At 42.1% G+C, this 14,418-nt stretch overlaps 1 protein-coding gene across 4 annotated transcripts in view; it reads left to right on the top strand.

The window, feature by feature from the left end:
• ARHGEF6 (Rac/Cdc42 guanine nucleotide exchange factor 6) overlaps positions 1-12,510 on the top strand; it is a 44,111-nt gene extending 31,601 nt beyond the window's left edge. For all 4 annotated transcript variants that reach the window (XM_042478985.1, XM_042478987.1, XM_042478986.1 and 1 more), the window contains 10 exons: positions 769-855; positions 1,879-1,957; positions 3,081-3,220; positions 3,682-3,807; positions 6,189-6,209; positions 7,866-7,959; positions 9,003-9,092; positions 10,239-10,338; positions 11,284-11,338; positions 12,148-12,510. In XM_042478985.1, the coding sequence (XP_042334919.1) occupies positions 769-855; positions 1,879-1,957; positions 3,081-3,220; positions 3,682-3,807; positions 6,189-6,209; positions 7,866-7,959; positions 9,003-9,092; positions 10,239-10,338; positions 11,284-11,338; positions 12,148-12,288 (933 nt within the window). In that variant the 3' untranslated portion in view covers positions 12,289-12,510. The remainder of the gene's footprint in view (positions 1-768; positions 856-1,878; positions 1,958-3,080; positions 3,221-3,681; positions 3,808-6,188; positions 6,210-7,865; positions 7,960-9,002; positions 9,093-10,238; positions 10,339-11,283; positions 11,339-12,147) is intronic.
• The last annotated feature ends 1,908 nt before the right edge of the window (positions 12,511-14,418 follow it).

The raw sequence follows: 14,418 nt of genomic DNA, 5'->3' as shown, positions 1-14,418 counted from the left end.
CTGACAGGGACGATCTTCATTAATCCTCTGCAATCCCGTTTTCTTAGCTGATTTTAAAATGTCCAGTTTCTCTCCCTCCCACCCACTTTTGTCCTCAGCTTTCTTCAATTGCTGCAAACTTAGTTCAAAAATAGATTGCACTCAAATAAGTCAGTTTGGGGGAGGAAAGGGCAGGAGGAGGCAGAATTTGCCCTTCCCAGTCGACTCAGGCAAAGCAAACTGTTGCAGCGTCTCTTAGACTGTATGTTCCCCTTCATTAATAAGTTTAGTCATCTTGACCATACTGTAGCTCACAATGTCTCTTCTTGAAGGAAGAAACAAGTAATTTTTTTTCCAGATGTGAAAAAAAATCTTCCAAAACCACACAATTTTTCAAGCATGTTTGTATTTTTGGGACTTATTCTGTAAATTGAACATGGTTGTTTTGTATAGAAAATAGTACTTTTCTACACAGGAGGAAAAGGTTTTTTGTTTGTTTGTTTGTTTGCACAGAAAATAATATTTCAACACAGAAATATTACCTTCTACCATTTCAAAACTAGTTTCAAAGTGTTTAAAAGCAACTAGTTTCAAAACGTTTGAAAGCAAGAAACACCCTGCAAAGTGGTGCCTGGGGGATGGATGGAGACGGAGGGGAGCATCCATCGAAGAACATTTGCTTGTTTATGTAGTGCCTGGTGCTGTTACATTCGGATCCTTTCTCAGATTGTGATTTTTGTGAGAGATGTTTCACTGTGCCAGAGTGTGACTATCCTTTTTCTCTTGCAGGAGAAGGAAGAAAGATATTTCATGTTGTTTGCAAATGTTCTGCTGATGCTTTCGGCAAGTCCCCGGATGAGTGGGTTTATGTATCAGGTGAGCAGAACCTTCTTATGTATCAGGTGAGCAGAAGATGCTCCAGCTTGTCCACATCCTTTTTGAATTGTAGTTCCCAGAACTGGACGCAGGTTTGCAGATGAGGCCTGACCAAAGCAGAATCAAAACAAGATGCCCAGCCATGTGGTTAACATTGGGTGCCTTGTTCTGACCTCGAAGGGAAGTGACTTGCGATGATGGGGCTCAGTGGGATGCATTTCTAACAGCCCCCCAAGAATCGGGCTTTGCAATGAGAGTCGAGGAGGGATACTCTGGGTTGCCCCAGAGATGTGGCCAAATTTTAAGAAATATTCAAATAAAACCATGAAAATAAACAAAAAATATGACAATTTTATATTTTAAAAACAGTGATACTCAGCAGACGTAATACTCAGCAGGAAAAAAGTAGAAGCAGGAGAAATGCAATGGAAATTGATTAGCAAAACAGAGCACAACTGGATTAGAGGAGAAGTAGAATAGACTTGGGAACAGTTAAAGAAAGAGTTACGGGGAAACTGAAATTTTCCTATATGATATTGGTAGAAAAGTTCTTTCCTTCAATGTCTAAATGGTTTAAAATGGTTGTTACTATATTTTTAAATAATATAGTAATAAGAGGTTGGATGGCTGCATGGCAGGGGACTGGATTTGATGGCCCATCAGTTTCTTCCAATTCTATGATTCTATGAAATAAGTATTAAATGTGAGAGTAAGTTGGATGCGATAGCCATTTGATCACCAGACTGGATTCAGTTGATCCAGCTCACACACTTAGTGCGCCATGTACATCCTTCCAAAACTATGCACTCAATGAGAGAGAATGATCATCCCAGATATTAATGCCCTTGTTCTATTTTTCCTCTTGTACATTTTTAATTCAATATTTACAAAATATTTTTTTCACTGAGCAACAGCCTTACCATTTACAGAAGGCAAAAACCGTAATACAGGTTGATCATAGTATTATTGCTATAATAGCGTAGTTTTATTCTGTTTTTTCCCCCTTTTCTTCCTGGGGAGTAGGGAAAGCTCCCTTTAATAGGAATGGTGGTGACAAAACTAGAAGATGTGGATGGGGCTGAGCATGCTTTTGAGATATCAGGTCAGTGGGCTATTTACATCTTAAATGTATGTGGGGTTTTTTTTTTTTTTGAAATATTTATTATAGGGGAGGCAAAGGGTGATCCTTGGTAACATATGGTCCCCAGATAGTTTTGTGACCCCAACACACACACCTCAATTCCTTTAGAGTCATATTTCCTAGACGCTGGCAAAAAAACCCAAGTGAGGATGAACTGCATCTCTTGGAAGTTTCAGTTTAATGTTAACAATGCATGTTTTTTACCTAAAGATATACCTTTTTAGCATGAAAAAATACCCATTTTCTAGACTCCCCTGACCTCTCTAGCAGAAAATTCAAAGTCCCTCGCCAAACTACACATCCTCAGATGCTCTAGAACAATGGAGCCATGATAGTTAATAGTGATGTCAAACTGCTAGAATGATGTAGTTCAGATACACTGTGGTGCTTGAGAGTAATACATATATGAGCTACAATTACTAGCCGGTCTTGCTAGGCCTCAACTTAGTGAGTATCACTCCATTTCAAAACCATCCAGGTTGGCAGCCATCACCACATCTTGCAATAAGAAAGGGAAAGGAAGGACTTCTTCACATGGCGCATCCATTTAATGTATGGCATGATGGGCCCTGATGTTTCTTTCAGATTGACTCAACAAGAGAAGAGTGCTTCTGGAGAAGGTCTGGAGATTCATCTAGACAAGTGATTCCCAAACTCTGGTCTTCCAGGTGTTTTGGATTTCAGCTCCTTGATGGCTGAGGCTTCTGGGAACTGAAGTCCAAAACAACTAGAGCAGTGATTCCCAAACTTTCATCTTCCAGATGTTTTGGGCTTAAGCTTCCAGAATTCCTGTCTATTGACCAGGCTGGCTGAAGTTTCTGGGATCTGAAGTCCAAAACATCTGGAAGACCAAAGTTTGGGAATCACTGCTCTAGTTGTCCACATCCTGGAGGACCCAAGTTTGGGGACCACTGAACTAGAGGAACATTGTTTGGGAATCACTGAACTAGTCCAAGGCTGCATCTAGGACGGCTCTTCTAAGTCCATTTCAAAGCCAGCTGAACTTGCAACCTTCACAGAGTCTTTGTGGGACCCTGGGAAATGATTTGCCCCATGAATAACCTGGTCCTTTCCCTTCTCCCAGGAGGCATGATAGACCGCATCACGGTCCACTGCAATAGCAGCCACGACCTGCACGAATGGCTTGACCATTTGCAAAGGCTGCCCCGAGGGACAGCGTCCAGCGGCACCCTCTCCAAGACACACTCATGGAGCCCCCATTCGGTAAGAGAGAGAGAGAGAGTCCATAATCTTCCACCTGATACAAGAATTGTAGGGTTTGCAGCCCCCCAAAAACTAATTTTTCTAAGTTTTGATAGATTTTATTTCAATAAAAATGACAATGAAGATGATGGTGACGATGGTGATCATGATGATATAATATAATTCATAGATAGATAGATATGTTGGTGCTTTTTATTTTTATTTTATTTTTATTGTATTGTATATTTTATTTATTTAAACACAAAAATAAATGAATGAATGAATGAATGAATATTCTCCTTTCAAGATCGAACAAAAATCCAGAGGTGTTCCCTAAACAAGAATCTAAACAAATACAGCTCAGTACATTGAAATCACTGTTTGGCTGTGTTTCTTAACCACTCTGAGGCACTTTGGCTTGAAAAGGCAGCACACCGATGAAAAACTGACCAAATTAATAAGCAAATACATTATTTTGCCAGACATTCAGCTCTACCGGACAATCGCGAGGCCCGCTGGAGCCTCCGAAAATCCTTAAGCCCTGGACCTTAAGTTGCCTCCGACCCGCCCCTCCTCTCCGGCCTTCGGTGGCACTCAGCTACAAAGAGGTAAGTGTCATGGGGGCTTTGGGTATGTGTTGCATCCGTTGTTTAAGTCTTGCTGTTTATCTCTTATTCTGTGGTAAACAACACAGGGTAAATGCAGTCATCCCTCCACGTTTGCAGCTTTGACTTTAGTGGATTTAATTATTCTCTGATCAGATTAATATGTTCCCTCTAAAAATCTCCAGATCTTCCAGTGCAACCTTATGGTCAATGTCCATCAGAAGTCACACTGGAGGACCTAGAGATTCCCAGAGAGAACAATTCTCTAGGCATTTGTAGGTCCTCCAATGCAATTCTGTGGTTGGCTTCTAGCAGATGTTGACCACAAAGTTGTGCTGGGGGACCTAGAGATTCTTAGAAAGAACAATTCTCTAGGCATTTGTTGGTCTTCCAGTGCAATCTTGTGGTCAACTTCCAGCAGATGTTGACCACAGACTTGCATTGGAGGACCTAATGGAAATCAATGCTCTAGGCATTTGTAGGTCTTCCAATGCAATTTTATGGTCACTTTCTTTGGCCCGTGAAAGTGACACTTCTAAAAGGTCTGCCTATAACTCAGGTTGCATCTACGCTGTAGAAATAATGCAAGTTCAACACCACTTTTAAGTGCCGTAGCTCCATCCTATTGAGTCCTGAGATTTGCAGTTTTACGAAGTCTTCTGCCAAAGATTGCTGATGCCTCACAAAACTACAAACCCCAGGATTCTGTAGGATGGCTCCCCGACAGTTAAAGTGGTGTCTGCATTATTTCTACGGTGCAGACGTGCCCAAAGTCTCCAATTTATAAGCGTTAATGTTCATTTTGGGGTTGTTTTGTTTTATCGTGTAAGATGTTGGGAGTTTTAAGCATCAAGTCTCTTTCTGAATTACTGTTCTTCTAGAAGCTTGATGTATTGTGAAGGCAGTAAACTTGATCTCCCATTTACATAAATCAATCCAAGTTGCCTCAAAATACAGCATCATGCAAATCGTAGCCCCACAGGAAATTGGGGGAAGTTATTTGCATCATACAGGAAGCTTATATCACAACCCCAGAACAATGCAACTACAAACAACATCTTCCTTTGATCGTTCTTTTTCAGTGATCCTTTTTAAATGAGTCACTTTTCACAATCTTTCTGCCTTTGACTTAAATCTCTGTAGTACAAAACTCTTGCTGATTGCCATAGTCTGAAGCTAATTGTTAGGTAGGAGGCAACACAAAGCACAATTTTGTTCTCCCTAAGCTTTCATACAGGGACCTAAACACCCTGAAGGCACCAGATCCATCTGATCTTGGAAGCTAAGCAGGGCAAAGCTTGGCTAGTGTTTGGATGGGAGGCCGCCAAGGCTCCATTCCAAAGGAAGAAACCAGCAAGGCCACCTCTGAGCATTCCTTGCATAAGAAAACCGTAGGAAATTCTTGGGGTTGCCATAAATCAATACATACATTCTTTTAAAATATTTTAAACACTTCTCCCCCCTACACACTTTTTTAATTATATTTTATTATTTATATGCAGTCTGATTTAATATTGTAATAATTTTAATTCTGGTTTACTGTAACTTTTTTCTATGTTTTTAAAAGTGGCACCCTATGAAACTATCTTGAAGGCCCCATACGACGACAGGCAACACATCCCCTTGTATTCCATAGGATGGAGTTAAAGCCATGTCAAACTGCATTATTTATCTAGTGCAGATGAGGAAACATTTATTTACAGTTGTCCTCATTTTGTTGCCTGGAAGGTGATTTCACAGTTTGGGGAGTTTGTGAAGATGGTGCGGTTTCTTTTCCCACAGCTGTCCACTTTCAGGAAGCATCCGAAAACTGCTTGCATGCACGTTGCGTATTCTCGTTTCACTTTAAACTGGGTCATCAGGACGCATGTCCTATTTAAAGCCTCCCTTTGAAAATCGACACTGTGTCGGCTGCCCTGACTCTTCAAAAAAACCTCCTTGGCTCTTTTATTTGCTTATTTATAATATTCCTGCCTTGTCTTTTATGAGATGGGTTCAATGCCAGATATAGTATAAAGCGCTGCAATAAAATAAATGCAACGAGAGCAATAAGACATAGCAAAAATTTCTCATTTGTACAGCTCAGACTGACACACCATCCAACATTTCATACATATAAAGGGTGACATGTGCTTTACATGGTCAAAATGGCAAAGGTTATTACAAGTTAAGTCTCCTTTATCTGAAATGCTTGGAACCAGAAGTGTTTTGGATTTTGGGTTATTTTGGAATTTGGAATATTTGCATATATATAATGAGATATCTTGGAGATGGGACCCACACTGTATTTTCCGGGGACAGAATGGAACAAATTGAGCTGTTTGGCAAACCGTGACCCTCTTATCTCACACTTGTCTCCTCTTTCTTTACATATTCATTCCTAGCGGATGTCTTACATCTTGAAGGTAAGGCTAGAAGCCTCTCTGTGACTTAGCCAGTTGCGACGTTATCTTCCTCCTTTAATAAAGAAAAGGTGGGGATTCTCCCCTTCCCCTCCCGGTACATATAATATTTTCCAAACTAAGTTTATTTTTTTTGTTTGTTTAACAGTTCATTCCTATCTATGCTTACTCAGACGTTCCATCAGTTGCAAACGGCCATCTGTGTAAAGCAGGGCTGGAGCAACAGGGGACGGATAAAATGAGGGCATTGTCCCCCAAATAAGGATTATTTCACCACTTAGATTTCTAGCATTGCAGAGAGTGAGACACTGAAAATGGTTCAATTCTCTTCCATTTGCTGGGTTCACATTCCCTTGGTCTCTTTGCCTGCCCCCTTTTCTTTGGACCCCAATTGCATTTCTAAACGCTCAACAGAGGTATTACATTTTTGCCGAGCTAGAAATTTGGGGACTGAAGGGAAATGTTATTTTTGGGTGTGAGAAGTCTTATCTAAGGAAATCAGCATCCTCATTTTGCCCGCTCTCCATAGCTACACCTCTGGCCTAAAGGACAGTTCTGCTCCCTTTATATTCTGAGCATTGAAAATATTTTCACATAGACCCTGTCTAGGACTGTAGGTAAAGGTTGGGGAGTCTGCACCCCTCCGGATCTTGAACTGCAAAGCCCAGCATTCTTCACCATTGGCTGTGCCATCTAGAGCTGATGGGAGTTATAACCAAACAACTGAAGGGCTATTACTACTGGCCTAGACCTTAGCGTAGGCTTGGCTAAGTACAGCCCTTAACTGCAATACTTAGCATCCCTCACCATTGGCTAGGCTGGCTCAGACTGATGGGAGTTGCAGTTCAAGAATGTCTGCATGATTTCTGCTCTTGCTCTAAGTGTTGCTGGTTTAGTCCAGGCAACTAGAATTGCACCCTCTAGATCTTGATCTTGATCTGAATCTATGGCCTGTTACAGACTGCCAAAATAAAGCTGCTTCGGGTCTCTTTGGAGGTATGCTATTTAAATGATGCATGCACCCTAAGAATCCGGAAGCTGCACCAAAGCTGCACTCCAGTGCTTAGGAATGGAGTGTGGCTTTGGCGCGACCTCCAGACTCTTAGGACCTATGCATCATTTAAATAGCATACCTCCAAAGAGACCCGAAGCAGCTTTATTTTGGCAGTCTGTAACAGGTCTAAATCTAGTTCTATCTCTAGATCAGGAGTGAATAAAGTGGGAGGCCCAGGGCCACATGTGGTCTCCAAATTAATTTGTGTGCCCCTCAGCCTGTCCAGATTCTCCAGACCACCCTTTCTTTGGCCCAAATAAATGTCCTGCCTCTTTCGGAAATCTCCAAGAGCAAAAACTCACCTTTTAAATATGTTGCACCTGTTTCCCTGCACTTTTTAATTCTTGTTTAAAAGCAACTTTTAGTGTAATATTGCGGGGACATTTGGGGCAACAAAATATGGTCCCACAGAGACCCAGACAAAAAAGGAGCCCCTAAAAACCTGCCAAATTTGCCCATCTTTCTATAGATGTTTTGGACTTCAATTCCTATCAGTCCTTTTTTTTTTTTTTTAGAAAGTAGCTTGTTTCCATTAGAATTTAATTGAATCGCCATAACACCCGCCATGGCATTATTACTTAATCGGTTCTACTTTATTAATGCAGGATTCCAGCAAGAGTCCAAAAACGATGAAAAAGTTTCTTCCCAAAAGGAAAACTGAGAGGAAACCATCAGATGAGGAATTTGTCATTAGAAAAAGTACGTCTTTCATTCTCACTCCATTTGCCAAAACAAAAACCAAAGCATCCTATAAAGCGGTCTTCCTCAACTGGGATGTCTCTGCTGGCTGGGGATAATGGGGACTGTAGGCCAACACATTGCGATGACTTGCTCGCAGTTGGGATGTTCCTACTATGTATTAACAGGTTGAGATACAAGTTGGTGGATTTTTCAATCTGATTCTTTCATGGGGTGACAAGCTCCTCTTAAGAGCTTGGAAAAGTTACTTTTTCAACTATAGCTCCCAGAATCCCCCAGCCAAGATAATCCCTGTCTGTACTGACCAGGGGATTCTGTATACCAGAACCCAAAAAGGAACTTTTGCCATAGAGTCCAACAATATTGGGAGGGCTAATGATTCCTGCTCTAACGTTCCAGACTTATGTTACTCTTTACTGCCTTCATTGTAATGTGAGCGAACACTTGTTACTAAATACTAAAACTAAAAATGCATAGCAGCATTACTTTTAACGTGTTCCTTCCAAGATATGTCAAGAATAAAGAACAAGGTGGTACTTATTTCCTTAGCAAAACTGGTTGTCATTCTTAGAGGCTGCCCTAAAAATCTGAAAGCAATGGAAGCCAAACACTATTTGTCTAAAAAGCAAACATGTCATTTTTAAATGAATTTTTCTCAAAGGAAGCAATGAGTAATTTTAGCCATTCTCTTCTTGCTGCAAGTAAGCCTTCAAAAACTGGACTCTCCAGGGATTATTCGGTGCAAAACTTGCATGTGGTAGTTCTGTGCACAGGAGACATTACTTTCTGTGCAAAATATATTGTTTTCTGTGCAGAAAAGGCTGCTTCTGTGCGCAACATGTTATCCCCTGTGCAGAAAACACTGTTCTATGTGCAAAACAACAATGTGTGAATGTTGCGTAGAATAACACCTGTACGGCAAAGTTTCTCGTCAGGGCTTGTGGACACTTTGGAAACATGCTTTCCAACTGTTTTTTGAATTGTTTTCAAATATTTTTTTCCATCCTGACCCAAAAGTTAATCCTCTTGGTCACATTTCCCAGGTACTGCTGCCTTGGAGGAAGATGCTCAGATCCTGAAAGTGATCGAGGCCTATTGCACCGGAGCAAGCTTCCAACAGACCCTTACTTCAGGTTGGTGGCTTAAAAGGCAGTTCTGTGGCTTTGAACATGGAGGCACCCCTCAAGCCAAGAGGTACCAGCCAGTGGTATGATATGTGTGCTTTGGAAATTAGGCAGATGCAACAGCATCATTTTTGGCTGGTACTTCTGCAAGCCAATAGTACATGAGCACAAGAAAGTGTTAGTGTCATCTTGTGCATGTATGTTGTTTGGCTTCAAGTTATTTCCTACTTAGGATGAACCTATTCCATGGTTTTCTTGGCAAGTTTCGTCAGAGCGGGGTTGCCATTGCCTTCCTCTGGGGCTGAGAGACTGTGACTTGCCCAAGGTCACCCAATGGGTTTTCATGGCTGAGCCAGGATTCGAACCCTGCTCCCCAGTCATAGTTCCACACTCAAACCGCTATGCCACACTGGCTCCTCTTGCATGCATGCATTTCTCAAGCTCATCTAGAAAGAACAAGGCAAACATGGGTGCAAAGGAGATGCGGAAAGCGGAAGAGTAACAACACAACCTTGCTTCACAGTTCTCTCTCCCCTCCCAACCCACGGAGAGCAAAACTGATGGTAATCTCAGGATGCGAATGAGCTTTGGATAGGAAGCTCAAAAGATATCACTTAATCTGCTGCACATTTCAGAAAAGCAGCTTCCTGGGTGAGGCGTTAACATCTTCTGAAGGAATGGAAACAGAGAAACAAGCATTTGTTGGAGATGTAGAGATGGCAAATTTAAAAAAATACATTCAGATAGAGGAAGATGTGTGTGGGATTTTCAAGCAACATATCTTGTATTAGATGGATACATCTACATTGTAGAAATAATGCAGTTTGACACCACTTTAACTGACGCAGCTCCATCCTACAGAATCCTAGGATTTGTAGTTTTGTGAGGCACCTGCACTCTTGGGCAGAGAAGGCTAAAGGTACAATTGCACATCCCAAGATTTCCATAGGAACAACAGCACTTAAAGTGGTATCAAACTGCATCATTCCTACAGTGCAGATGCTTTTGAATTGTTGTGACTGCTTTAGACAGCTGTCTGGAGGCCAAGGTCTAAGGAAATGTATTCTGAAGGGAGAGAAAAAGTGGAGGTCCCTATGTTCTTGTTCTTATTCTGTGCGTCTAAAATAGTATTTCTCCGATCTCTCTTGCGAACAGGTTCCCGTAAAGAATCCGTCCCGCAAGTCCTGCTTCCAGAGGAAGAGAAGATCATAATTGAGGAAACGCGAAGCAATGGGCAAACAATCACAGAAGAAAAGTAAGTCTGCAAAGGGGTCTTGTAGCACCCTTGAGATTAACTGAAAGAAAGAAGTTGGTAGCATGAGCTTTTGTAGACTCGAGTCTGCTTCCTCAGATGCAAAGGGGAAGAATGAGTTGAATTTGGGGAGGAATGCTCACCTGGGTGGTTTACGAGAAGGATTTTGGACAAAGAAAAACCATAAAAGACAAAGGTAAAACAAAACAACAGTACAATGAACCCTCCTAGGAATCTCTAGGTCCTCCAGAGCAACTCTATGGCCAACATCTGCCAGAAGTTAACCATATAATTGCACCAGAGAACCTACAAAGGCCTATAGAAGTGTTTTCTCTAGGAATCTCTAGATCCTCCAGTTCAACTTCTGGTAGACATTGACCATAAAGTGATGCTGGGGAATTTGGAGGTTCGTAGAAAAAATCTATTAATCAAATTCGCAAAAGTCAAAGCTGCAAATGTGAAAGGATGACTGTAATTGCAGGGAAAAACAGGGGGGGAAACCCAGCAACTGTAGATCTCAGTAACACAAATTCCAGACATGTGTTTGTGTGCATGCATTCAGATGTTGGCCATAGAGTATACGCTCGCAAGTAATTTTCAGATAAATATACTGTGAAAATGCAAAGATCTTGGGACTACAGTGAAGGCATCAGGCAAGCCTCTTTGGGGAGAGCATTATATAGATGTGGTGCCACCACTGGAAAGACCTTCTCTTCCATAGCCCTCCAATGCTCATTTGGTTGAGGGCGCTTAAAGGAGAGCTTCAAAGGATCATCTAAAAGCAAGAAGGATGAATCTGTTTCAGCTTGAGGGCCAGATTTCTTTTTGACAGAGCCAAAAAGGCCATAGGGATGAGAACAATTTTTTTTAGATCACAGCCCTTTTTGCAACACAAGACTTTGTCTCCACTGTCCTTTAGCCCTTTTGTGCAATCTGCTTTTTTTCTAGGAGCCTTGTGGACACTGTCTATGCACTGAAAGATGAGGTCAAGGAACTGAAGCAGGTAATCGAAAGCATCCCCAGCACACACATACCACAACCATTTTGCAGAAGTGCAAAATTCAGGGTAGCAGATAACAAGTTGTCATTGAGGTTTGTTTGTGGCTTAGTGATTTAAGTGCTGGACTGAGACCAGGGTTCGATTCCCGGCTTGGCCACAAAACCCATTGGGTGACCTCGGGCAAATCACATGTTCTCAGCCTCAGGGGAAGGCAAAGGCAAATCTACTCTGAATAAATCTTGCCAGGAAAACCCCATGATAGGTTCATAGCCTTAGGGTTGCCATAAGTCGGAAACGACTTGCAGGCACATAACAACAAACAACAACTAAATGAAAAGGTTTGCAGCTCTCATTGCTGAAAAGATACCCTGGAAAATGTCTGGGCATTGTTTGCGGTGTGGTTAAAGTGTTGGGTTTGGACTGAAAAAACACGGGTGCAAATCCACGCTCAGTTGTGGAGTTCATTGGGTGATCTTAAGCCAGTCAAGGCCTCTCACCCTAACCTACCTAAGAGGGTTGTTGTGAAATGGAGGGAAGAAACATATATGCTGCTTTGGTAGGACAAGTGGGGTAATAGGAATGAATGCTGGGTTACTGTCATGTCAGACAGAAGTACCACATCATGAGTTGTGGTCACATCTTAAAAAAGGTGTCGTAGAAGAAATGATATTGGGTGGCTTCCATGTCAGTGGGGTGTTGCATCCATTCCAGGTTTTGCATTTGGGACAACGTTAAAAATGATGAAATAATGGAAAACGTTGGCCTTTTCCTCCTTTGTTTCCTCCCGCTCCCAAACCGCCCCGATGCTGTAGGAGAATAAACGGATGAAGCAATGCTTGGAAGAAGAACTGAAGTCCAGGAAAGAATTAGAGAAGTTAGTTCGGCGGTTGCTGAAGCAAACCGATGAATGTGTCAGGGAAGAAACCGGCCGGAGATCCTCGGTCCTAGCTTGATTTCTTAACGCCACCCTTGGCAGGTTGGACATGAAGGCAGGTATTCCTGGGAAGCGGAATTGTAGAGTTGGATTCCTCTCGCTCCTTAGATATATATATATATATTTGTGTGTGTCTCTGTGTGTGTGTTTTACTTGTTTTGGGTTTGTTCTGTTTCGAACAAGAAAGGAACGACAATGGCTGTGATCTTTTTTTCCTCTTCTCCCCACTTCAAGAAGTCAATATGCCAATGGCAGCCAAGCGAGGGTTGCTTTATAAAAACATCCCACTTCTGCCCCCGGAGTCTTCTGAACCTGCCTCCAGCTTCTGGTACCTCAGTGCACCTTCTTCTAGGAATATGGACTTTTGCGATCCACCGGTTGCTGCCCAGAATGAAGATTGCTGAGTGGAAACCTTACAGGACATGGAAGAACACTTTTATCTGCCTTTTCCCTTTCCCTCTTCCTTTTCTTGGCTCTTTTTCAAATGCCTTTTACTTAATTTATTGGTTATTTGGGGGGCAGGGATATGGAAAGGAGTGGTTTCTTGAACTGCAATCAGGTAAAAACCAAAGGTAATTTGCACTTTGTTTCTCAGATAATCAGGAAGATGAGATAGATTTCTCTCATGATAATAATAATAATAGTAATAGTGGAAGAGCCAGTGTGATGTAATGGGTTGAGAGTTGGACTACAACTCTATAGAGACATGGAAATCCATTGGGTGACCTTGGTTGAGTCACACACTCTCAGCCCCAGAAAACCCCACAATAGGTTTGCCTTAGGGTTGCTCATAATTGGAAATGGCTCGAAGGCTCACAACTGTAGTAATAGTGTCGTTGTTGTGTGACTTCATGTTATTTCTGACGTATGGCAACCCTAAGGAGTTTTCTTGGCAAGATTCTCCGGAGGGTGTTTGCCATTGCCATCCTCTGAGGCTGAGAGACTTGCCCAAGGTCACCCAATGGGTTTTCATGGCTGAGCGGGAATTCGAACCCTGGTATCCCAAAGTCATAGTCCAGCGCTCAACCCAGTACACCACACTGGCTCTTGATAGTAATAATTTTGTCCCACACTTAAGACGCAGAGCACAGTAACACAGTGGCCTTGCGATGGAGGAGAATATGCCCCAGGCCACCACAGCATACTGGTTAATGTTGTAGGGTGCCTCTTCGAGTATCACAAACTGAGCTCTCTGGAGTTTGCTGTGATCCCTCAACACTGTTTTCAGGCAAAGGAAGGGTTAGGAGAACCACTAATAGCTGAATTCACCTCCCCCTGCATTGAGTGTGAGTATGCAGAGTAGGATTGTCAGGCGTCTTTCTTACAAGAGACGTCTCTTATTTGAGGGCTGAAAAACTTGTCCCTTATAGGGTTGGCAGGTATCCCTTATTATAAAGGATGCCCCTAATTTTAAGGGCCAGGAAGGTTGTCCCTTATAGGGTTAGCAGGTGTCCCTTATTATAAGAGTTGTCCCTTATTTGAAGGCCAAAAAGCTTGCCTCTTTTAGGGTTGGCAGGTGTCCCTTATTATAAGTGATGTCCCTTATTTGAGGGTTGGAAAGTTGTTGTTGTTTTCTTTTATATAATCTGAACAAGATGGCCCCAAATCCTGCATTTTGGGATGTTGACCATCCATAAAGACAGAAATGTGTGCATCATGTAGTTTTTGAATGTAGGCAATGTGTTAACACAATGCACCCGTCCATCTCGAGGAGTTAACTCATCAATACTTTCAATTTAGTATTTAGGGAGCACACAGTTTGTTCATAGTGACTTTCTGGCCACCAGCCGTGAATATCATGAATTTTGACTGTTTTGAAAAGCTGGCCATGCTAGCACAGAGCCAGCCCTAGCATTAAACAGAATTAGGCAATGGCCCCAGGAAACAAAAGTTGGTATTATCCTCAATCCGAGCCAGAAGATCCAACTGGCACTCTGGTGTGCCTTAGTACAAGAGAGCATCATGTCTTTTGCCTCAGGCAGCAAAATGGCCAGCCAAGTGTGTGGATTCCCTCTGGGTTTTGTTTTGTTTTTACTAAAGCTTTGAATATTGTGGCCAAAATTCTGCAGATGAGTTTATGCGCGTATAAATTCCCCTGCGGATGTTGGATGGGCACTTTTGTAAAATGTGGAATGTCTGCATTCAGTTC

The sequence above is a fragment of the Sceloporus undulatus genome, chromosome 7 (genome assembly GCF_019175285.1).
Source record: "Sceloporus undulatus isolate JIND9_A2432 ecotype Alabama chromosome 7, SceUnd_v1.1, whole genome shotgun sequence".
NCBI classification, from domain to species: Eukaryota; Metazoa; Chordata; class Lepidosauria; order Squamata; family Phrynosomatidae; genus Sceloporus; species Sceloporus undulatus.
This window is presented reverse-complemented; position numbering and strand designations above follow the sequence as displayed.